Here is a 23820-nt window from a genome sequence, read left to right as displayed (position 1 = left end):
AGAGTGGTGGGAGAACGCAGGTGTAGGCAGCGGATCCAGGTCTCACCTTCTGTGTTCTGTGAAATTATGGGAATGGAGCACTTATTTTTGATTAGGAGATATTCTACCAGAAAGGGCTGAAATTGCTCATTATGTTTATAATTTGATTCATGGGAGAAGGACAGGTATGGAGACAGCTGCCACTTCCCAGAGGAAGCAAGCCAAGTAAGTGAAGAACCAGGGGAGACCACCCTGGGGCCATCCGCCCCCTGGAGACGGCAGAGGAGAGTCAGCCGGGCCAGAGCCCAACAGATCAGTGTGGTGCCTCCCCTGGCAGAGTTTCTGTACCCACCCCCAGCATTTACCTTGTGGCACGAACATACGTTTAGTAGCAGCTGACCTCAAATAGTATGGCAGCATAAAAACTGGACGCCCTACAGTTGTAAACTTTATGTAAATGCAGAGCACTGAAAGTTTCTTTGTGGGAACAGAAGGGAGAGAAACAGAACAGATGACATAAGGACTTTATTTTGCAAAGTCCCCAGCAATTCAGCTCTACTCCTCAGACTTCCACTGCCTTGACACCCAGCTATAGCATTATATGATATGGCTAAATACCTAGCTGCATTAAAGCAGTTTCTTAACCCTTTTGGAGGGTTAGATGACTCATCTTTAAACCTACCTGATAGGGAAGTTGTGAGGATTAAAAAGAGAAGTGCGTTGAATAAGAAAGCCATGGGATTTTATTATACACAAGAAAGAGAAGAGAGTGGGTTCAGGGGAGTCCGCTACTTGGAAATCGTATTGTGTACAGAGTGGTGGGGTTGACTGATCTACCCAGGGAGAAGAGTTGGACATACTGTACACTCAGGGTAAAAGGAGGAGAAAAACGAAACAGACAAGCCCATCTGAGCCCTTACTAAGTGGAGGGTGTTGCTGGGTTCTCCTTGCTAGACCTGCAGAGGAGATGCCCTCTCAGGATTGTGATGATCGTATCCTGGTATCAAGTGGGTCCAGACTCATCAAGACGGGTGCGTTAAATGTATGTGACTTGTTGTATATCAAGTATACCTCAGTAGGCCTGGTGCAGAAAAGATGCTTAGTTTGGTTGACACCTTGCACTCCACCTTTAAAGTTGTAAATCTGTGGATTCCGGTTAGTATAATCACATTACCTTTGTTAGGCAGGATTGCATAGGCTTTCATGGCCTAATAAGTTCATATAAGGACTTGTTCGGAATTGTTTTGCTATGGTCATACTCAGAATGTTGCAATCCACAGGCTTGTACTGCAATTACATTTCAGGCTTCCAAGTAAACCTGGGCAGGGATTGCTTTCTCAAAGTTTTCTTAAAGCATCAAATTATTAGTGGGACATTTTATTTATTATTTAGTTACTCAATTTCAACTTCTTAGTTTTAGTTTATTTTGGACTTATTCTGTGGGCAAAAGTCTGTGTTAACGCAGTTCTATTCCTTTGTGTATCTCAAGTGGATGTGCAGAGCTTGCTCGACAAGATTTTGTGATTTTTCTTCAGCAACGGTGACATCTCTGAGCATCTGTAGAATGTACAGAGGAATGATGGCCTGAAACTGGTGAATCCATAATTAGATCAGGAACAGATTCTTTTTAAGTTGGGGAGTCATGACTTAATTCAGTGGGGTGCCTGACTGTGAGTGTTAGAGGCCTGGACAGCTGTCACCTCCACTGATGTGTCTGAGGAGGTTTGATCGGGGGTCTGATCTGCTCCCACAATGAGAGGGGCCACTTTTAATGGCTTAATCCTGCAGGTCCGTCTATTCAAATGCGCTGAGTGGACTCACCAGGGGTTCAGGCAAGCTTAAAGAAAACATCCAGAGTTTCTCCGTCACATATCTAGACAGATTTAGAAATAGATGTATGTGTGTGCTCATGGGCATAAACGTGTGCACTTTCCACAAAAATTTATTCATTTGGTATTTGTTGTGTGTGTGTGTGTGTATGTATGTAAAAATTAATCAAGCACCTATACGCCAGGCTCTTATAGTGTTTCACATTATTGCAGTCCTCACTCCAGAGCATGTTTTAAACAAGTTAAATGCAAACTGGTTTCACATTCCTTCCCTGTATGGGATGAAATGTGTCACTACAGGAAAAACTTCCTGTGGCTGTTGAAAACTTTAGGCGTACAAAGGGTTAAGCCCGTTACTAATTCTGGAGAGACTGGGCCTTGTTGTACAAAGATTTCTCAGAAACCTTTCTCAGTAAACCGGTTCTCTCCTCATATGCTGGTTTTCTGCCTGAGAAACTTCCTGTTTCCATGCAGTGATGTGTGTGCACAGTGAAGGGAGCATGCAGCCTGGTTTACATCGCAGCCCTTTTTCCTCACAGTTGGTGCCTGTAGGCAAGTTCTGTAGTGGCTCTAAACTTGTGTGTTCCTTTAGGGTGGCATCCTTTGTCACCAGAGTGTCCAAAGTATCCCCACTATGCTGGGCAGTGACTAGCATGCTTGGTTTTCATCTTTGTAAAGTGGAGATGTTACGAAGCTGAAATGAAGCAACATAACAAATGCCTGCCATTTTGGCACGTGAAAGAGTTGCCCCGTGAATGTCAGGCCACACCCATGAGGTTAAGAGCGCTGCCTCCTGGGCCAGGCTGCCAGGGCTCGGGGCTGGGCTCTGTTCCAGCACCCTGGGCAAGCTACTCTGCTCTCTGGTGTCCCATGATGCTTTTCTTTAGAGTGTCGAGAGTTAATTCTTAGATAACACTTCAAATGCACTCTCCTAAGCTCTTTGTTTTTATTAACGTATTTTAAAACCTCACAACAAACCCTATGAAGCTGATAATATAATTACCACAACTTTACAGATGAACTGCTGATGCCAAAAGCTCAAGCTTCTCTGTACACCAGTGTACAGCTGAATTGCATCTCAGAGACAGAATTTTGGATGAAGTAGAAAAGGATAACTTTTTTACTTTGCCAGACAAAGGGGGGCACAGTGGGCTCCTGCCTTGAAAATGAAGAGTTTTATAACAATACTTCCCAAGGGTGAGCTTGCTGACAAGATTAGGGGGGGGTGTGCTGTGCTTAGTCACTCAGTCATGTCTGACTTTGCAACCCCATGGACTGTAGCCTGCCAGGCTATTCTGACCATGGGGATCCTCCAGGCAAGAATACTGGAGCGAGTTGCCATGCCCTCCTCTGGGAGATCTTCCCAACTCAGGGATCAAACCCAGGTCTCCCACATTGCAGGTGGATTCTTTAGCATCTGAGCCACCAAGGAAGCCCAAGAATGTTGGAGTGGGTAGCCTATCTCTTATCCAGGGGAACTTCCTGACCCAGGAATTGAACCAGGTCTCCTGCATTGCAGGTGGATTCTTTCCCAGCTGAGCCACCAGGAAGGGTGTGCTAGGGTCTCCTAATCTTGATGAGCTGCTCTGGCTCTGGCTCTTGCCTCTGGTGGTTTCTTGATTCTCCTTACCTTGATTAGCAACTGAATCTGCCCTTTGGAACTTAGGGAAGCTCCTGGAGGCTGGCATCTTGCCCCCAAACAACAGGGGACAAAAAGGCCATGCCTGGGGAGCCCCAAAGGACCGTGCTAGGATTCACTGCTAAGTGATGGGGATGGGAATCCAAGCAAAGTGTAGTATGGTTCTAATATTCTTGCTTGTAACCACTGTGCTAAACAGCCTTCCTAACATCTCTGAAATGGAGATAATTGTTCTGAAGATTAAATGAGTGTATGTGAAGCAGTTAGAACAGTGCCTGGCATACAGTAAGTTCTCAGCAACAGTTAGCCTCCTGGTGTTCCCATGATCGTCTGTTGCCTTATGTTTTGGTTTGAGGATCCGTGGTATCTGTGAGGGCTGGGCTACAGTGTTAACTCTGTCTACCCCTGTGGTGTCTACATATCAGATGGTCAGTAATGCATAAGACCTAAGCTGTAATTTCTCTCAGGTCAAAGCAAGGTAAAATACGGTGACTTCTCTATTCTAGCCTGAAAGTTCAAAGAATTAAATATATATAATGAATGAACCCCTTACTTCATCAATTACATTAAATCTGTGATGTATGTAGCTTCATCAGAAGAGATAGTTATGTAATATAATAGAGGAAGAAAAGTGTTTGAGGGAAGTAGCAGTCATACATTCCATGTAGCTCTGCTTTCTGCCCCCTTCTGTGTTCTGGGTACAATTTGGCACACCACAGTATCACAAATTGTTGGTAGAGGATGGGTCTGACTAACCAGTGTGGTATATTAACACAGGCGATTCCACAAGGGAGGAAGACCGGAGGAACGAATCTCCCTGAACTTGCACTGTGAGGGACCAAAAGTCACTGAATGCTTTTCCAGGCGCTGTGATGCCCCAGCGTGGTGTTGGGGCCTGTCCTTGTGATGCCCTGGGCATTAGTAAACCTGCCTTTACCATCACACTTTCTATCACATTTACTTTTCACTTGTAGCTGCTTCTTGATTCTTTCCCCAGTTATCAAAGTATGCATTTTTCTAGTCCATCTAGTAAAATATTTGTCATCATTTTCTTTCTCTGAAGAAATTTGAGAAAATGAATAATAAAAATGAAATTATTCTTTATTAATATTTTAAATTTATTATGAATTAACTTTTGAATTGTCCTGAAAAGAATTCTTACTGTTTTCTCTATTGGAAATAGGTATGTGCCATTTAGTAATGTAATATAGCATCCCAGCCGATCAGTGTTTTATTCTGTCATTTGCGCTTTCTGTTTAAAGTAGCAAAAAAAAAAATTTTTTTTAATGAATTTCTAGTCAAGATTTAATTTTTGAAGAAATAAATCTATTATATAGTAGTCAATTCTAATTTACCCGCATACCCTGAATTTATGTTGAAGAGCATTGTTATTACAGAAGTGCTTTCATGAAAGGTAGACTTTTTCATCCTGGTTTTCCTTCCCCTTGAATAGCAGTTTTGGCATGATGCTTTTTCTAGGTGTTATAGAAAAGCTGATTTTTAAGGTTATGATAATGCAGAAAATGCTTCCATATATAGAACTGTGCTCTTTCACCTTATGTCATAAAGGTTGTTATCATCCTTGTAGCTTTTCCTAAGGGAATTCTGTCTAAGTTTCATTTTATCCCTGAAAGAATGGACCAAACATTTTTATGAGTCCATTTATAAAGGAAACAGACTTTTCATTTACATTCATAACATTTCTCAAATACTGAAAATCATATGAATAGCTTTAATTATGCATTAGAGAGTTTTTTTTCCTCCAAAGCAGACCTTGAAATAAGGCTCTTAAATAACTCTTCTGACTGTTACACATTAATCTTTTATTTTTTTCTGGTCTAGAGTGTTAGGTAAACAGTTTATAATTAATTTCACATAGATAAATTAAGTACTCCTGTCATGTGAAAGTCTAGATCAAGGGCTATTAGTTATCTTGCCTCTCTTGCCATAACAAAGCTCTCAAAATATATTAATAAATTCATGGCTTTTTTGAATTAAATCACTAAATTACAGAACTGTGAAAGGAACCCCCTGGAGAACATCTGGTTGAGCATGGTATTTCCAAAGAGGACTGTCTTCTAAAACTATCTAGGATATACGGGCATCTCTCCAGGCTTAAAGTTCTCTAGGGAGTGAAGAAGCTTTCATAACCCTGCTTGAAAGCCTTTTTTGATAGTTATATATGAGTGCTACCAAATTGGAGAAGGCAACGGTACCCCACTCCAGTACTCTTGCCTGGAAAATCCCATGGATGGAGGAGCCTGGTGGGCTGCAGTCCATGGGGTCGCTGGGAGTCAGACACGACTGAGCGACTTCACTTTCACTTTTCACTTTCATGCACTGGAGAAGGAAATGGCAACCCACTCCAGTATTCTTGCCTGGAGAATCCCAGGGATGGGGGAGCCTGGTGGGCTGCCGTCTATGGGGTTGCACAGAGTTGGACACGACTGAAGTGACTTAGCAGTAGCAGCAGCTATCAAATTGATTATCTTGTGAAATGCATCTGGAAATTATGCAAGAGACCAGAAAATCTAGATCACAATATTCCTTTTAAAATTATAAGATGATTTAATTATAAACATGAAAAAATTAAGCCCATCTGAAAACCCATTTTTAAAAATAATAGCATTTTGTGTTTAAAATATATAATTTGTAAACCCAAGTATGTGGTACTGATAAAAATGTATTTCCTCAAGAAAGAAAAGTCTCTATTTAGGATCCTAAGCAAGAAGCTCATGTTCACATAGAAGCCAAAGAAATAGTTATGGTCTCTTAAATTTCCTCTCCTCAGTCCTATCGTTTTGTTGCTGATGATATTATCAGTTATATTCTAAGGATACGTCTGGAACCAACAGACAGAAGTAAAGACTCTGTCCAAACTGGCATCTATGGAAGCTTGGCCCAGGTGCTTTGGAGCCGGTGCTGGTAAGAAGAGGTAGCAGGCTCATTCTCACTCGCCAGGTCAGTTAGCTCGAGGTGCTCTCCTCCTGTGTACCATCCCAGCCTGGCCCATCCCACTCATGGCCTCTGTTACCCAAGGCTGCCACCCCAGGGAGCAGGCAGAGATGGGGACCAATCCATCACACTGCTGAGTAAGCAACCACACAGCAGGTCCAGAGCTTACAGGGTCATTAACACCCTCTCTCCTCCAGCAAGACACTGTATTACACACTGGGAGAATGACATGGATGGAGAGAGAAGAAATCCTAGATGGTCAGCATGAATGGATTTTCTGGATAACAGAGATACAGTCCTTTAAGTATCAAAACATTTAAAGAATGTTGATCATCTTTGTCTATAAATTTCCCGGAATAATTTCTTTGTGTTCTTAGTTTTAAAGGAAGATCCTTAATTCCGCTGGTGCTCTTTTTACTCTGTGGCAGTGATTAAAAGAGCATCTTCAAGATTGGCCCATTTGTTTAGCATTAGCTCAGGTTATGAACTCCATTAAAATCCTGATAAACTGCTATGTCCTAAGGAGGATGGCTAGAATGGTAAAAGGATCTAAAAATAAAATCAAGTGGGTCCTTTCTAATGCTTGGCAGTCTGATTCTATTTTTGTTGTCCAGTTTCCTGTTCTCTCTGGTCAGAAGTTGAGAAACCACAGCCTCCTGCCTGTTTTGTAAATAAAATGTTATTGGAACACAGCCGTGCTCATTCACTTACATACTGTCTCTTGCTCCGTTTGTGTTAAAACTGCACAGTGGCTCAGATGGTAAAGAATCGGCCTGCAATGCAGGAGACCCAGGTTCAATCCCTGGGTCAGGAAGATTCCCCTAGAGAAGGGAATGGCAACCCATTCCAGTATTCTTTCTTGCCTGGAGAATCCCATGGAAAGAGCAGCCTGGTGGGCTACAGTCTGTGGAGTTGCAGAGAGTCAGACACAACTGAACAACTAACACTTTCACTCTTCCACTTTGGGTCCTTGCACCAGAACCACACAGCGCACTGAGCCTAGAATATTTACACTCTGGCCCTTTACAGAACAAGGTTTGCTAAGCCTTGGAACTGAAATGACTGTTACATGCTCTCTTTTGTTATGCTTCCAGCATCTTCTCAGGGTCCTAACTCTCAGCTAATTACCTGAATTGTTGTTTCTGAAATAGAGGTCTTCAACAAAGAATTTCCATGTTCTTGTCACCAGATATGCCAGCCTACCTGCAGTTCACCCCCTGTATCCTCCCCTCCTGGTACAGTGAGGGAAGTATTCGCATGCGTGTTTCTGAGAGTAGATCTTTATGCTCTCTTTCCTACTCAAGCACATGTCTCCTAAAAATGCCATCTCTCTGGCCCACGCCATCAAACTTCTCTCTACATGGGATGATTTCTAATAAAGATAAATGTGCTGGAATATCCCTCGCCTTAAATGAGCAACCAGAGCTCCCTGCAGCATCACTCTTTAACTAGTGCCGCATTCTTGAAATAAAACTCAAAAGAGTTATCTCATTCTCTGTGAAGCCCATGTGAATAAAACTTGTCCCCCCACCACTTTTTTTTCTCCCAAAAAGATTATACTCAAAGTCACCAATTACTTTTGTTAAATTCAGTGTCAGTTGTTTGAGCTCCTCTTATTTGATGTTTCAGCTACACTGGATGCAGCTTTTCGCTCCCTCCTCCTTGAAAACACCAAGTTCATTACTCACCAGGTTCTCCTGCTAGAGCCCTCCTAATTCTCCACTCCAGATTAGTCATCTTTGTTGTTTAGTTGCTAAGTCGTGTCCAACTCTTTGCCGCCCCATGGACTGTAGCCTACCAGGCTTCTGTGTCCGTGGGATTCTCCAGGCAAGAATACTGCAGTGGGTTACCATTTCCTTCTCAGGGGATCTTCCCAGGGATCAAAACTGAGTCTCTGGATTCTTTACCACTGATCCACCAGGGAGGCCTCACTCTTCACCTTCCCAGTACATAAATATTAGACTCAGTTCATGGATTTCTTCTCTTCTTTGTTTGCATTACCCCATTAGTAACCTTAGTCTTTCCTCTGGTTTAAATACAATCTATCCTATGATGACTCCCATCCCCAGCTTAGTCTTCTCTGGATCTCCTGGCAGCCAACCTGGCAGCTCCACATGGGTATCTTAATAGGCATATCCCATACCAGACTACCCCCCACAAAGTCTCCCAATCTCAGGAACTGAGAGCCCCTACCCTTCTAGTCACTCAGGTCAAGTATCTTGGAGACAACCATTTCTGCTGACTCTACCTTTGAAATAGATCCAGAATCTAACCACTTCCGACCATCTCTACTGCTGCCATTTCTTTTTCTAAACCAGTTCTTGTGTGAAGAGCAGTCTTAATTGGCCTTCTAGCTTCAACTGCTTTTCCCCACTTAACAGTGTTTTCTCAACCCAGAAGATGGAATGATCCTTTTAAAAGATAAGTTGGATTATTCCAGTCCTATCTTCAAAACATGTCAAAGTATTTTTCCATCTTGTTCAGAAAAAGAATGTAAACCTCTTGCACGTCCTGTACAGAAGCTGCACGTCCTGGTCCAGCATCAGCCCTCTGAACTGTCCCACAGGTCTCCCCTCACCAGCTCTGCTGCAGCCCTGCTGGGCTCTTCCCTCATCCTGGAACACGCCGAACACTCCCAGACCTCGGGGCCCTTGAACTTCTGTTCCTCTGCCTGGCACGTCCTTCACTCCCCTCAGGTCTCCTCTCAGATGTCAGCCAGCAAACCCTCTGTCCCTTACCCTACTGTATTTTCCTTCTTATCATATACCTCCCTCTGATATTTCGTATCTGTATTTAATGTAACCCACATCTCCTGTTTAATGTAAGCTACGTGACATGTGACTTGGTTTTTATTGTTATTCGCCACTGTCTTCTCAGAACCTGTAATAGATCTTGGGGTATGGTTGTTCCAATAAAATCAGTTGAGTGAGTGACTGAGTGAGTGAATGAAGGAATAAAATAGGAAACTAGGGGAATATACATGAGGAATGCATAAAGGAGGACGTCATAGATGTTGGTATTTAAATATTTAGAAGGTTGTCATATTGGATAAAAAGTAGACATACTTTCAGTTGCTTTAAAGGGCAGTGCTAGTACTCATGGATTGAAGTTTAGTGGTTTCAGAATTTTGTCTAGCACGATAAGGGGCTTTCCAGTACTTCTGGCTCTCCAGCACTGCACAGCCTGCCTTAAGATAAACTGAGATCCTTGTCTAAGGAAACCCTGGAGACGAACTGGAAGACCACTTGTGAAGCATGCTGTAAAAATAAATCCCTGACTTTGGTGGAGAAATTCCACTTGCTGTTCCTGGGGAATCTTTTTTGTTTCCTTCCTATTTGTTGGAGAAAATGCTAGATAAGGAGCTGTCCTTGCCCTAGGAGTAACTACTTAGTCATTGCTTTGCATGGACGATTCCATTTTTCTGATGCCTACTCAACAAAATATGTGTCTTCAGTACAAACTGTTAAGACCCTAAAGTTGTGATCACTTGCTGCCCATTTCTCCATATTTGGTCACATTGCTGGGTCCATTCAAATCCTGTAGATTGTATAGGGTAAAATGAGGATTTGATAGTTGTGGCTGTTCCTGCCAGGAATAACTTCAGATTTCTTTTTGGGTCATTTCCTCATATATCAGCGTGAACCATTTTTGAAAGAATTTGAGTAGAAACTGTTTAGAGTGTGTGTTAACAATGAACATTTTTTTTTCTTATCAAAATCCTAGATTCCTTTTCATATTATCATTATTACTTGGTACTTGGGTATAATGAAAATGCGGTGCTTTGTGGACCATTTCTAAACTCTGAGTAAATTTGAAGCTTTCTTTTTGCAGTTGATTTTTAATAACTTTCCACCACATTTCATGCAACATTGGAGTTATTTTACTCATATTGCCCCACAGTAACTTTTCAGTTTTGAAAGAAAAGAATTTCTTGTGCTCTTCTTGTGAACTGTGTGTTTGTACATGGAATGAGCTGGTGGAGCTAAGGAATTAGGAGGTTGTGTACTGTTATTTTTAGTTCTCTATCACTTCACCCTGATGGCCGGAGTAGTTCCTGGCTAACTTTCCCATGCGTTTTTAACCTCTTGCTGGGCTTATGTAACAGGAAACAGGCTGTCAGGAACAAATAGTGGCCTATCAGGAGCACCCTTAGCAGCAAGTGATTCAGTGTGCTCTGCCTTTCCCTCTCTCAAAGTAGACTGATAAATGGTCTCAACTTAAGTCTTTCGGTGCAGCATTCCTAGGTTAAGTTTCAGTTTTGGAGAGGCAAAATATTTTTACCAAGGCCATGATTCAATCCAGGCGACACGGGAAGATGAGTGTATTATAAGGTGAACTATTCAGTGAGCGGTGTCATGTCCTGGGACTGTGGATTTAAGTATATCTTCGCTTTTTCTCCAACTCTTAAGGCCGGCATGATGTGCAAACTTCAGGAGAGAGATGATATCGGGAGAATTGAACTGGTCCAGAAGCTGGCAAGAGAAAGCTGTCAGTTTTTGCAGGCGGACAAAAAAGAACAAGAGAAATCTGAACACGTAAGCACTTTTCCTCTTGGGGATGCAGGTTTGAAGGGGTGGAAAGTGTTTCTGCCTGGTTATATGTTTGAAGAGAAGAATATTTTATTTTAAATTCTTTGGGCTTGGGTTTTTTTTTTTTTTTTTTCCCCTCCAAAAGCATGCTTCTTAGTAAAAGAGAATGACAACTGCTCTAATTTTCTAGGCCAGTGGTTTATGACACTGGATTTAGAAGCAGTCTCTTCACAGAAGTAGATCATGGAGAAATATAAGAATGCAGAGAAGCGCGTATGAATGCATGTCTGTTTGATAGCTTCCAGGCTTGACTTGGGGAGTTTCACCCCATCAGAAACTCTGTGGAGTATGAATTCTAAAAGAACATTCTGATGTACTTTTATGTTGAGCCCAGGGGGTGGATCTAGTTATCAGGCAAGTAAGTCCTAACTCAAGAAATAGGTGAGAACAGAGGAACAGATTCTAGATGCTGAGACCAAGCGGCAGAGTCAGAAGGGCGTTTTCCCAGTATTTCATGAACGTTTGTGTTCCAACAAGAGTTATATTGTTTAGATGCAGTTAGACTGGAGGGAAGGGACGCTTTGCTCCGTTGTCCTGAAAGCAGTTATTCAGACTGAGCCTTAGAACCAAGAACGCTGCGGTCATGCTGGGGAGACAATGGGACCACTCACTTCTGCTCCACACTGTTGTCTGTTGACTTCGTGGTGTTGTTTGTAAGGCCTCACCCTCCATGCTGAGCCCTCCAGAACTGCTCATGAAGAGGAAAATTCCCCAGTTTAGGAACGTGTCTTTTCTCTGACTTTTAATCTTTGCTGAAATTTTGTTTTCAACCCTTTGAAAGGGAGCAGAATTGCTCGTTCCGCTCCAAGACCATCAGTACACACACCAGGGATTGACAGAGCAGGAGAGGAGGTGAGAGGTCCCAGGATGGCAGGCTGTCACATTCGATCACGCAGCACACCTATAGCAGTGCGGCATTGAGTCATTAGCTATCAGTGTCTCAAGGGGGAGAATAATTAGGCAGTTTCAGAGCCTGCAGTCGCAGTTGTCTTAGAGGTGACTGTTGGCTTTAAGTTTGAGTGGACGTCTCAGGAGCCTTCACCTCAGTGGGTACTACTTAAGGAACTTTCTTGCGTTGTTAAAAACACTCCAAAGGTTAACTATATGGAAGACTGACTCCTAAACCTCTTCTGCATCCATAGAATATCTCGGCACATGTCTTAAATTTCTCAAAACAATGTTCCTTTTGATTCATCTTAGTTAGAAGAGCAGTTGTTTTCATATGCTATATTTTATCGATTTCAGGGTGCGTTCGCCCCCTCCCTCCACACACATCTTAGCATTTCTGAAATCAGGATGAGTCTTAACAGTTGATGTTATGAAAACATGCCCTAGGTTAATTGGGAGCATTTCTCTTCCCTAGTGGTGCTTAAGAAGGATGACGTATTATGGAATGGAGAAAGAAATGGCAGCCCACTCCAGTCTTCTTACCTGGAAAATCCCATGGACAGAGGAGCCTGGGACAGTTCATAGGGTTGCAGAATCAGACAAAACTGAGCGACTGAGCACACTATACAGTGGATTATATATTCGACTCAGTGGATCAGCGACAACCCGAGGGGAGGGAGAGATCTTTTAAAATCAAACCAATAGAGTAACCCTTCCCCCTTCCCCAAGGTCAGAAATCACCAACCTTAGGCCATAGACAGCTTTGTGCTTAATAAAAAGGTACCTGGTGTTGCCTTTGCCTTATTAGTTTAATCCAGAATATTATAGCCACAGTTAATGAGAATATAACACCCTCCAAATACACAGTAACAAATCTGAAATTGCTGCTGTTAAGGACTTTGACCATGAGATGGAAATTTAGTGGTAGAAGGTTTGCAACTCTGCTTATGTTTGTGTACTCACTGTTCTCTTTAAACCTTCATTTTAAGATGGTAAAAAAGAACACTGTGGTTTTTTACTTCTTGCATGAATGTCGTAATAAGGATGCATTAACAGCTCTGAAGAGTGTGTCCTTCTGAGGGGAAAGATGGTGTATAAATAAACAGTGGAATGGTGGCCTTTTCTCTTTAGACTTTTCCTGCTGAAGCTGACAGTCAGGAAAGGTGAATATGAAGGATCTTTCTTCCTTCACGATAAATATGAACTTAGTCATTCTGTGGTCTCCCTCCTTCAAGCTGACATCAGCTGAACTGATCAGCTCTCAAGGCTAAGACTCCCACAGTGTGCCACCAAATGGAACCTTTGACACTGGATGCTTCCTGCACCTTTTACCGTTGTTTGTTAAGAATAAAAACCATCTGCTGGATTATTTCACTCTTTTGTCTTAAGCACTCGAATTAGCAATCCCTTTGCTGCCATTGAATTCAGTGTCCATGAGCTGGTTGCAGCATTTTCATTTTTCTTGCCCTCACTTTCTTGTCAGCATCAGTCATCTGTTCTTGTCCATGAAAACACACAGAATATACAGAGGAAACTGCAGTTTACTTAATGTAAACCTAGTTCTGCAGTTTCCTACTCTTAAAACAATAACAATTATGACCAAACCCTAGAGTTACATACGAATTTCCTTTCTTTTGTGATTCTCAAATGCTTCAACTACCTCATCTACCATTCCTGAGCCACAATTATTTAAGTGGACAGTGGTAAAATATGAGTTTAGAATTTCTGATGCCTGTCGAGTCATTCTTTTTAGTGAACGACTTTGCTTCTCCAGTGCCAGTAAACCATGTCCCTCTTTGTACATAAGCATTCAAAAGAGAAAGCTACTTTAAGGTACTACTGCCCAGAGATAGCAGAGAAGGCAATGGCACCCCACTCCAGTACTCTTGCCTGGAAAATCCCATGGACAGAGGGGCCTGGTATGCTGCAGTCCATGGGGTCGTGAAGAGTCGGACACGACTGAGAGACTTCCCTTTCACTTTTCACTTTCATGCATTGGAGAAGGAAATGGCAACCCACTCCAGTGTTCTTGCCTGGAGAATCCCAGGGGCGGGGGAGCCTGGTGGGCTGCTGTCTGTGGGGTCACACAGAGTCGGACATGACTGAAGCAACTTAGCAGCAGCAGCAGCCCAGAGATAGACATGAATTTGATAGAATAAGGCTTTTGTTGCTGGTGCATCTTGTTACAAATTGAAGGGGCTTTGAGATTTCTGAGTAGGCATATCTAATATCTTCTTAAACTGGTAAATGCCATGATTAAAAATGGATGAAATTAGAGAAATGCTTCACTCTGTTGCTTTTGCCAGGATATTTCTGAAGTTTAAAAAAAGTTAAATGTATAATTATCACAAGTTTCTCAGGAAGCACTTACTTTTCCTATTTTGTATTAACAGGCTGTAGGCAATATTAGCCAGCACTCATTCCTAAGTGTTGAAAATTATGTGAGAACTTTAAGAAGGGGACAGAAAGGGCTCTTTCTTATAAACATTAGAGTGAGCTTAATATTTGGTCATTAATTCTTTAAAGAAATTCCCTCTTTTGTAGGCATATTTTCTGGTCTTAGTTGTATGATTATATCCATAGAGGAAGGGGCATATTTACCAAATGGGAACTTTTGAGCTTGACCTGGAAGGATGACTAAGGTCATCGAAGGGCAGGGCAGGGAAGAGCATTTAAGACAGAGGGACCGTCAAGAAGGTGTGTGAGTTGAGCCTGGGCAGTTCTTGGGAAAGGAGTTGGGGTGGGGTGGGCTGTGAGGGAGGGTAGAATTCAGTTGTGAAAGACCTGGCAACCCGCTCTAAGCAGTTTAGACTTGCTTTTCTGGCCAAGGAAAGCCATCAAAGAAGGGAAGCGGCATAATCAGATGTGGTCTTTGTAAGATCCCTCTGGCATTGGTTTAGAGGAAAAATTGAGTGAGGGAGAGGGAAACGCTGGAGAGAACCCTTAGAAAGATATTGTTGTGAGTCAGGTGAGAGGTGTAAGTCTGAACCAGGGTGGCAACTCTGGGAAACGAGAAGGTCACAGATGATGAGTCATTTAGATGGCAAACTTGGCAGCATTTGAGGACTGGTGATGGGAGGCTGTGTGTGCTAATTTATACTAAGCAGTTTTGAAGTTTGTACTACAGTTTCCTGGTATAGACACGAGAAAGTTGTCTTTATCACCGGAATGGTTGGTCATTTCCCCCAAAAAGCTCTGTAGCCGTTTCCCTTGCCTTGTAGTCCTGCTGTTGTTCCAGGTATCTGAGATAGATGCTACAACACACAGTGTTTCTCTCATCAGCAAATCGTCAGATGGGTTTTTGGCTAACAGTAAGGAGACGGCTGCTTCTGAAACCCAGGTACTTGGACGACAGCTTAAGCATAGAGACTCTCTGGTAACCTCAAAGTGAGCTGAATCATTTGGCCAACGCTTTGGCACTGGCTGCAGTGATGTGTGTACCTCCTGCAGAACTAAGCGTGATTTTAGAGGTGTTCTCCTGATCCACTTAGTCTGAGCTGGTGTTTCTATACTGCTATTCTGCAGTGTCCTTGCTCGTTTATTCATTCAGTGCGTCTTTATCAAAGCTAATGTTGTAGTGGATCCAGAATAACTATGCTGGGTCCTCCCTGAAGGAGTGTAGTCGCGTGTGGAGAGGAGATACAGACGCATCTAATGTAAGATGCGTAAGAGGAGACAGTGGTAATAACCCCCAGAGAGGTACGTGGGAGTCACAGCAGGGATTTTCACCTGGGCCAGCAGGATTCTTTCTCACGGCAGAGGCAGAGTTTGACGCGGACCTTGAAGTAGGTTTGCAGTTGGAACTAAACAATCCAAACTGAAGAAGAGCATTCCTGGCAGAGAGAAGAGCATTAGAAAATACACGAGGTGTTTTTTTCCCTTGAAATTGAAACCACTCTGTGTCACCAGAGCACCAAGAGTGGGGTTGAGGGAGATGGAGGCAAAGATTTAGGAGAAGGGAAAGTTAGTGAGGAACGAGATCGGGGCCAGGCTGTGGAGGATTTCGAGGGCTGACACGTTTCACTTCATTCTACAAATAGTGATGAGCCGTTGACTTGTTTTGTTAGTTTCCATAAAAAAGAAGGATGAGGGGGCCCTTCTGTGAGGGAAATGATGTTATTTCAGTGTGATGGGCCAGAAAGCTGAGGCTGGTGAGTGGCCAAGCAGAGCTGGGCCAGGCGGGAACTCCAGTCCGACTGCCCCGGCCACCTGCTCGCTCAGCCATCAATCCCGCAGGGTGCCTGGCGTGAGGGCCGGAAGCCGAGATGGCAGGACGGTCCTGAGAAAGGGCGGCCGCCACCACAGCCCTGGGGAAAAGACAGGACGAGTCTGTATCGAAAGGATGGTGGTGGTGAAGTATGGGGAGGAAGGAAGAAAAGGGATGCTTAGGTACAGGCGTCTTTTGAGTTCTAGCTTAACTTTCTAAAGTGTATAGACAGTTCACATTTAGTGTCTATGAAGCAGCTGGATTGAAGAACAGCTCTAGACGTGGCTGCTGTGTTCTGCCATACCTTTGCACTGTTTACCGGAAGACTGAAACTCAGCTTTTCCTGAAATGTCGGTTATGCTTCGTGGTGTATTATTTTGTAGAAGAGGAGTAGCAACATGCAGCTCCTGAACTCAGCCTCCCAATTTCCACACTGCAGAAACGAAAGTCTATAAAAAGTGCATGAAAGCCGTGCCTAGCAATGCTTGCTCTCCACAGGGGCCCTGTCTGTGTCCCGCCCCCTCCCCAAGCCGCTTTCTTTAGTCCCTTTGTTGAGTCTGGGACCCACCCTACTTCCTTCCCCTTTTCCAATTCACTCATGAAATATGGGTGGGAAGGAGGTTTTACACATTCTGAAACCGAATCTTGGCAGGGTCTGCTGCCAGGCTGGGGTCCCTATCTCTTAACTTAAACCGGAATTTCCTCTCCCCTGTTTCCTGCAGCCTCATCCTGGAGCCCTGCTTGCGTCAAAGGGCTCAACTGGGCGTCCAAGGGCTTGCTGCCCGTGTGTCCCTGGGGCAGAAGTGGGCTGGAGTATTCTGGCTCCTGCCACTCTTTATGTCACACTCTAAAAGTTGGTCTCTGCATTTCCCCAACTTTCATTTAGTCTCTTACTTTAAAAAAAAAAAAAAAATATATATATATATATATATATAAAATGAAAACCCTCCTTATGCTCTATGTGAAATCAGACTTGCTTTATACATCGAGGTGAGTAAAATTAAAGAGCAATCATGGCATTATTTGAAGTTTGCCAGTAATTTAGTTTAACCAAGAACTACTTAAAGGCAAGTACAGTGTTATCACATCATTGCTTAGTTTCAAAAGCCAGAATTCAAATGCAATGGGCAAGTCATAACATATTAACTGGCCCACTACTGAGAAATTCTATGCAGAAACCATGTTGTTTTTCTTAATGAGAAAAATCCCAACTTTGTATTGGGACTTACATACATACCTTTTTAGAGGAAATAGGCTTCCTCGAGTGAGTTGTTTCAGTTCATCTTTAATCAGGATTAATTTTAATCAGAGTAATCACGAAAGTGATAGGGAAGATAGGTCTTACCTCCAAGAAGTTTACAGTCTGGCTGGAGATAAAATTCACACGTGGAAAACCAGTGCACCATTCAAGACACTGTTAAATGAAGTGTTTAAATAATTTCACAGACGTTCAGGGAGAGGGAAGTTCCTCTGGTAAACTTTTTCACAGTTGCAGCAATCCATAGAGAAGCTCTTTTCCTTTTTCAAAAGCAAGGTTTGGAGGTTTGGTTCATTTTAAATCCTGCTTTTATTTTGTTTGTTTTTTTTTTTCCTGTCATAAAATCGGCAGCCAGGCAGCCAGGGGACTTCAGTGGTTGAGCTCCCACTGTCTGTCAGAGCCATCTGCCCAGTAGCTGGGGTTTTTAGGTCTCACAAGAAGCCTGTTGCAAGTCTCAACATTTAAATAATATTATCTTCAGTTTTTAACAGTTTAAGCAGAGAGGAACTTGTCGTTATTGTATTTGTTTATTTTTCTGAAGATACTCATTTATTTTTAAAAATGCCCAGTTAAGAAAATGGATCCTGGCTCAGTTAGTTTGGTTTATCAAATTCATATTCTTAGCAGATGTTGGATTCCCTATGGTACAGGTGGTACTCACCAGGTTATCAAGTTCTTCTACTTGTAATATTAAAATAGTCACATTATCTTTAGTATGTTTGAGAAATCCTACTACTGTGTTGTGCCGCTCAGTCGTGTCTGATTCTGTGACGCCATGGACTGTAGCCCGCCAGGCTCCTCTGTCCATGGGGATTCTCCAGGCAAGAATACTGGAGTGGGTTGCCATGGCCTCCTCCAGGGGGAGAAATCATACTAAATATGGTGAAGCATTGAAATACTGAAAAATAAAGTATTTTTCTCAACTTTTGGTCCTCTCAGTGGTATACCTCACTCCAGACCCCTGGCAACCTTATATTCTTTTTTCTCTACCCCTATCAAGGCGTGATCTGCATGAATATAACAGTATTAATACTTTGTAGGTTGTCATCTGATGAATTAACACTGGAGATCTTTGGTGGTTTGGTTTCATTTGAACGTATAATGAATGGTTTAAGACGAAAGGATAAAGAAAAGATGCATGGACAGATGGACAGCCCTTCATAGAGAGATGGACTGTACTTCTTGACAACTGTGTACCACTGAGGCCTGGAGAAATAAGACATGGAGACACAGGTACTCATGTACACGGTGTCTTGATTCCCCCAGAGACTGTCCTGATACATCAGTGCTTTGGGGGAGGCAACACTGCAAGAAATTTAGAGGCTGAGTTCACAGGTACTGTTATCTAGCTGCCAAGTCCTGTCCAACTCTTCTGTGACCCCACGGACTGTAGCCCACCAGACTCTGTCCATGGGATTCTCCAGGCAAGAATACTGGCGTGGGCTACCATGCCCTCCTCCAGGAGATCTTCCTGATCCAGGGATCTCTTGCGTCTCCTGCATTGGCAGGCAGTGGATTCTTTATCACTGAGCCACCTGGGAAGCCCTGAGTTCCCAGTTACCTGCATGCTAAGCTCCAAGATGCTATGGGAGCTTGTCACAGGGCACTCAGCTGGTCCAGGGAGACATCCTGAGGAAGAGACAGGATCTGAAGAGTCAGAAGAGTTCTAGAAGAAGTGAGGCAGGGCAGGCATTCCAGGCAGAGGAGAAACCCACGTGAGGACAGGAAGGGCTGGTGCAGAGAGGGCGCTGCAGCTCTGCAGATGGAGCCAAGCGGCTGGGGCCTGGGGAGAGCGAGGGGGCAAAGGAGGCAAGGCCTTACCCGCAGGCTGAGTCAAAGACGGGGTGCTCAGAGTGATGCAGAGCCCTTGTGGAGACTTTAAACAAGAGAGGAAGATGATTAGATTTGAATTTTTGAGATTCCTCTGCTGCAGTGTGGGAACGGGTTTGACAGCCGAGAATGGGTCACACTTACTCCTTTGAAAGCTTTCTGACTCGCCTTGCCTCACAGACCTCTCTTGATTTTACGTAAAACAGTAACCAGCATAAATGTCAAAGCTTTGCTGTGAAGACAGAATGTCCAATTATAGCTCAGCTCTTAACTAAATAGCTTTACTCTAAAATGTACCACCTCATCATTTTTCTTTAAAAAATTGACTTTGATTCATTCCTGTTTCATAGAATGAATTTTGAACTTGCGTGTAATATGAATACTTTCTGTTAGTTAACACCGGCAGGCACGTATGTTCACATTAAATGTACTTACTTTGCTGCATAATATTTGCTGCATATTGATTCAGCCAGAGTTTGGTGATTTCTGAGTGATTCAGATACTTCAGTTGATAAAGATGAGGAAAAGAAATGTATAAAAGATTTTCATGTGGGATGCAAAGAACCTTTTTTTTTTTTCCTTTTGCAGTGGGAGGTGGGTGGAAAGGAAAAATTCCATCTGGCATACAGCAGCCCTAAATGTTGTTTTAAGAGAGCAAAAATAGAAGATGGCTGAAAATATCATAACAGAACATAGCAGACTGGGCAAATGTACAGTACATATTTTTCTAATAAATCATGTTAAATACCCATATTTTACTTAAAACATGACCATGTTCTTGTTTGTCAGTACATACAAATTTGTCTTTAATTTTTAAAAAATCACCCACTCCATTATTGAAGAACAAAAGACTTGTTTGGATGTCTTGAAGTTAATGCTGTCTCATTAGGTCTACCTGGAATAGGTTTTTGCAGGGTTTTCTTTCCTTTTCCAATCTCTCCCTCCTGTATTAAGGGGGAAAAAAATGGAGAAAGAAGATATAGCATGTCTCTTCATTTATTGTACATTTGTCCGTAATTAGGTGAACAAGGCTCAACAATTTTAACAACACTTTGTAAATGTCCTCTTTGTTCAGGTTCCAGGAATAACTGGGCATGAACGAGGTGAGCTGAGTCAGAGTAAAGGGGCTCTTTTAGATCCAAGAAATACAGAGAGGGAGTGAACAATGGTGATAATAAGATAATTAAGATGGCAGGAAGTGGCCCTGGGGTAGGGATTTCCAAGGAAGCTCATGAAAACTCAGTGAGTCCCAGAAGCACATCTTAGTGACCTCCCAGGTTGGGGTGAGGTAGAAGGTGTCCAGTTAAAATTTTGACCCTGTGCAATCAAAATCATACGGATGATTCGTTAAACCTTTCCTGATCTTGCCTTGGCTAGGATTTATAGAGGTAAAACAAGCTTCCTATTGGTACTCTTGTGAATAAAGAATTCTAATGATCCCCAGATGGTGCAGTACCTAATAAAATCCCAAACTGAATTTTATGGTTGATAGAAGCTGTCACTTTCTCCCAGCTCAGTGACCTTACTGTTATTATAAGTTGGGGGGATTCTGATAATGTGGTGTTTTTTGCAATCAATCTGAGTATCCTGGAGTTTTCCTCTGAGAAGCATAGGCTTTGATAAGAACTTTTTTGATATGATGTATCTTGATAAGAAAAAGTTTCACCCCAAAACTGGCAACTGCTAAATAGGATTATAAAGAGTATCCTCTAAAATGGGCAGTAAGTACTTCATAGTCCATTAATTCTGTCTAAAGTTCATTAACCGCAAAAAGATGTTGAAATATTCTGATATATTCCTCCTAGTAAGAGGTATACCTCTTTAGCCTCTGTTTTCAGAAGCAAAAGATCATTAATTAAAATAGTCATTGTCGGCAAGCCTTCAGGTTCATTAGAGAAAGGTATGATTTGGGCTTTGGGCTCTCATCGCTCTGCGTTTCTGGAGTTATGTTTTGTGGGGCTCTAACAGAGGCTAGCCTGACTGAAGTGCCCCGTGCTCCAGTAAGCATTTCTGTTGAACTGCTTCTCCTCTACTTGTTAGCAGTTGTTGCTATCTGTGACCCCATGGGCTATAGCCTGCTAGGCTCCTCTGTCCTTGGGATTTCCCAGGCAAGAATACTGGAGTGGGTTGCTGTTTCCTTCTCCAGGGGATCCTCCTGACCCAGACAGTGAGCCCTCATCTCCTGCACTGGTAAGCGGTTTCTTTACCACTGAGCCACCAGAGAAGCAGTTACCCCATCAGAAAACTGACACAGCAAGTCCTAAAAGCAGGCACAAACAGTGTTGCCAACAAAAAGTTACCGGGCCATTCAGTGCTTATTAAATATCCATAGGGAAGCACAGAACTGAAAATTACCTGTGTGAAAAACAATTGATATAACTCTAAACTCATGGGAACTGAGAGGTTAATTGAAGCCATGGGGATAATACTGTCTCCTCTCCCAGTGCGTACGGCTGGGATATACAGTGATAGAGGCAGAAGATGCGTGGCTGAGTCAGTGCTGGATTGTACCTGCAGGTTTGAGGTTAAGGGACATGCCAGCCAGCTGGAGAAGGGGAGCTTTTGAACTTCAGTTCAGTCACTCAGTCATGTCCAACTCTTTGCGACCCCATGAACTGGAGCACGCCAGGCCTCCCTGTCCATCACCAACTCCCGGAGTTCACCCAAACTCATGTCCATCGAGTCAGTGATGCCATCCAGCCATCTCATCCTCTGTCGTCCCCTTCTCCTCCTGCCCCCAATCCCTCCCAACATCAGAGTCTTTTCCAATGAGTCAACTCTTTGCATGAGGTGGCCAAAGTACTGGAGCTTCAGCTTTAGCATCAGTCCTTCCAAAGAACACCCAGGACAGATCTCCTTTAGAATGGACTCCTCTCAAGAGTCTTCTCCAACACCACAGTTCAAAAGCATCAATTCTTCGGCACTTAGCTTTCTTCACAGTCCAACCCTCACATCCATACATGACCACTGGAAAAACCATAGACTTGACTAGACGACTTTGTTGGCAAAGTAATGTCTCTGCTTTTGAATATGCTATCTAGGTTGGTCATAACTTTCCTTCCAAGGAGTAAGCGTCTTTTAATTTCATGGCTGCAGTCACCATCTGCAGTGATTTTGGAGCCCCCCCCAAATATAAAGTCTGACACTGTTTCCACTGTTTCCCCATCTATATCCCAGTGAGGCCAAATTCTAACTAACCCTTAAAATCTGAGAGAAGAAAGTTTGGAGCAAAGCAGAGAGCCAATTTTATTTGATTGTCTTTTAAGGAATATACTTGAATGGCAGATGCTTGTGGACAGATGCCTCTCAAGACTTGCTGAGCTGTAAATGCCATTTCCATTGTAAGTTAGCAGTCGTGTCTGACCTGTATCCTAATTTTAAGTAGATCCCACTTCTATCTGAAGTTAGTAAATCTCAAATTCCTGTCCTTTGGTATTACTCATGATCTTGGCATATGGAGGAGATCTGCAGAGACCTGGGGCAAGTTTGCCACACCCTGGAAAAATCCTTCCTCGTGAAGATCCAGGTGGCCCTAGGCAGAGTCAACATCTGTAGCTGCTGATCCCCCTGGGTCCTACCCTGTGTGCTTTGCCATTTTGGCATCTTGGCTCTGACTTCTGCTTTTAGGTACCACATCTTGCCATGCCAGAACCTTCGGAGAAGAGGGCAGTGAGAGTTTTGTTGGGCCCATTTTGACCCAAACCTAAGTTTTAAGATCATGTCACTCCAGAAGAAAAGTCAGGAATGCTGTCTTTTCCTTCCAAGTGGTAGAGGATGGCAGACTGTAGACTTCCTAGTCTGGGGGACCCTAGAAGGAAGAGTTGGGTAGCATAGGCCTACAGAAGCCCCAGAGGGAATTCAGTGTGTGCTCCTTAGCCAGATGCGATGACCCAGCAATTCTAGGGGATTCAGCCACTTACTTGACTGCCTCGAGGTCTTCAGACTGATGCTAGCATCTCACATCAGTCAGATGCTTAGCTTCTCTACCATTAGCAGCTTATTTCAGATTCCCCTGTTTGAACTTGTAGGAATGATTAGCAAAAATCCTACTAGGTTGGAGACAGCCAGATAACTGTTTCGCTTGCTGCTACCAACAGTGGGCATTCAGCTGTGACACATAAAGTTCACTTTGTTGAGGGCCTAAATGATTTTTAATTTCAGTAGAACTTTCTCCTTTTCAAATATAGAGCAAATTTTTTAAATGATTGGCCAGCATTAATTTATTCTTGCCTATATTCATTGAGAAAAGCATTTGTTAAGCCCTGATGAACCAGGCATCACACAGGATAGAACAGAGACATAAGTGAGCAAGATGGGATTTGAGCCCCCAAGCTCGTCACCGCTTATGAGGGAGGAGGATTGAAAACAAAGACAAGGGCGTTAAAGAAGGGTAATATGCAGACAGGGAGGCCTGGCGTGCTGCGATTCATGGGGTCGCAAAGAGTCGGACACGACTGAGCAACTGAACTGAACTGAACTGAACTGAATATGCAGACCGAAGAAAAGAAGGGGTGTACTTTGAATAAGGTGTCTGTTTCTAGAAAATTGTTTCTTCACCTTCTTGTGAGGCATTTGCTAAATTAAACATCATCTCTTTTACTTCCTGGCATTGTGACCAGGTAAGAACACACATCATGAATGGCAGA

General features: G+C 43.1%; 1 protein-coding gene across 1 annotated transcript in view; it reads left to right on the top strand.

Annotated features, from left to right (window-relative positions):
- Positions 1–23820, top strand: part of RAPGEF5 (Rap guanine nucleotide exchange factor 5) — a 234171-nt gene that overhangs the window by 120543 nt on the left and 89808 nt on the right. Inside the window, exon 9 of the mRNA XM_068972629.1 lies at positions 10812–10937. Coding sequence (XP_068828730.1) covers positions 10812–10937 — 126 coding nt within the window. The remainder of the gene's footprint in view (positions 1–10811; positions 10938–23820) is intronic.

The sequence above is a fragment of the Capricornis sumatraensis genome, chromosome 5 (assembly GCF_032405125.1).
Source record: "Capricornis sumatraensis isolate serow.1 chromosome 5, serow.2, whole genome shotgun sequence".
NCBI lineage: Eukaryota > Metazoa > Chordata > Mammalia > Artiodactyla > Bovidae > Capricornis > Capricornis sumatraensis.
The sequence above is the reverse complement of the archived record's forward strand: the minus strand, read 5'-3'. Positions and strand labels throughout refer to the sequence as shown.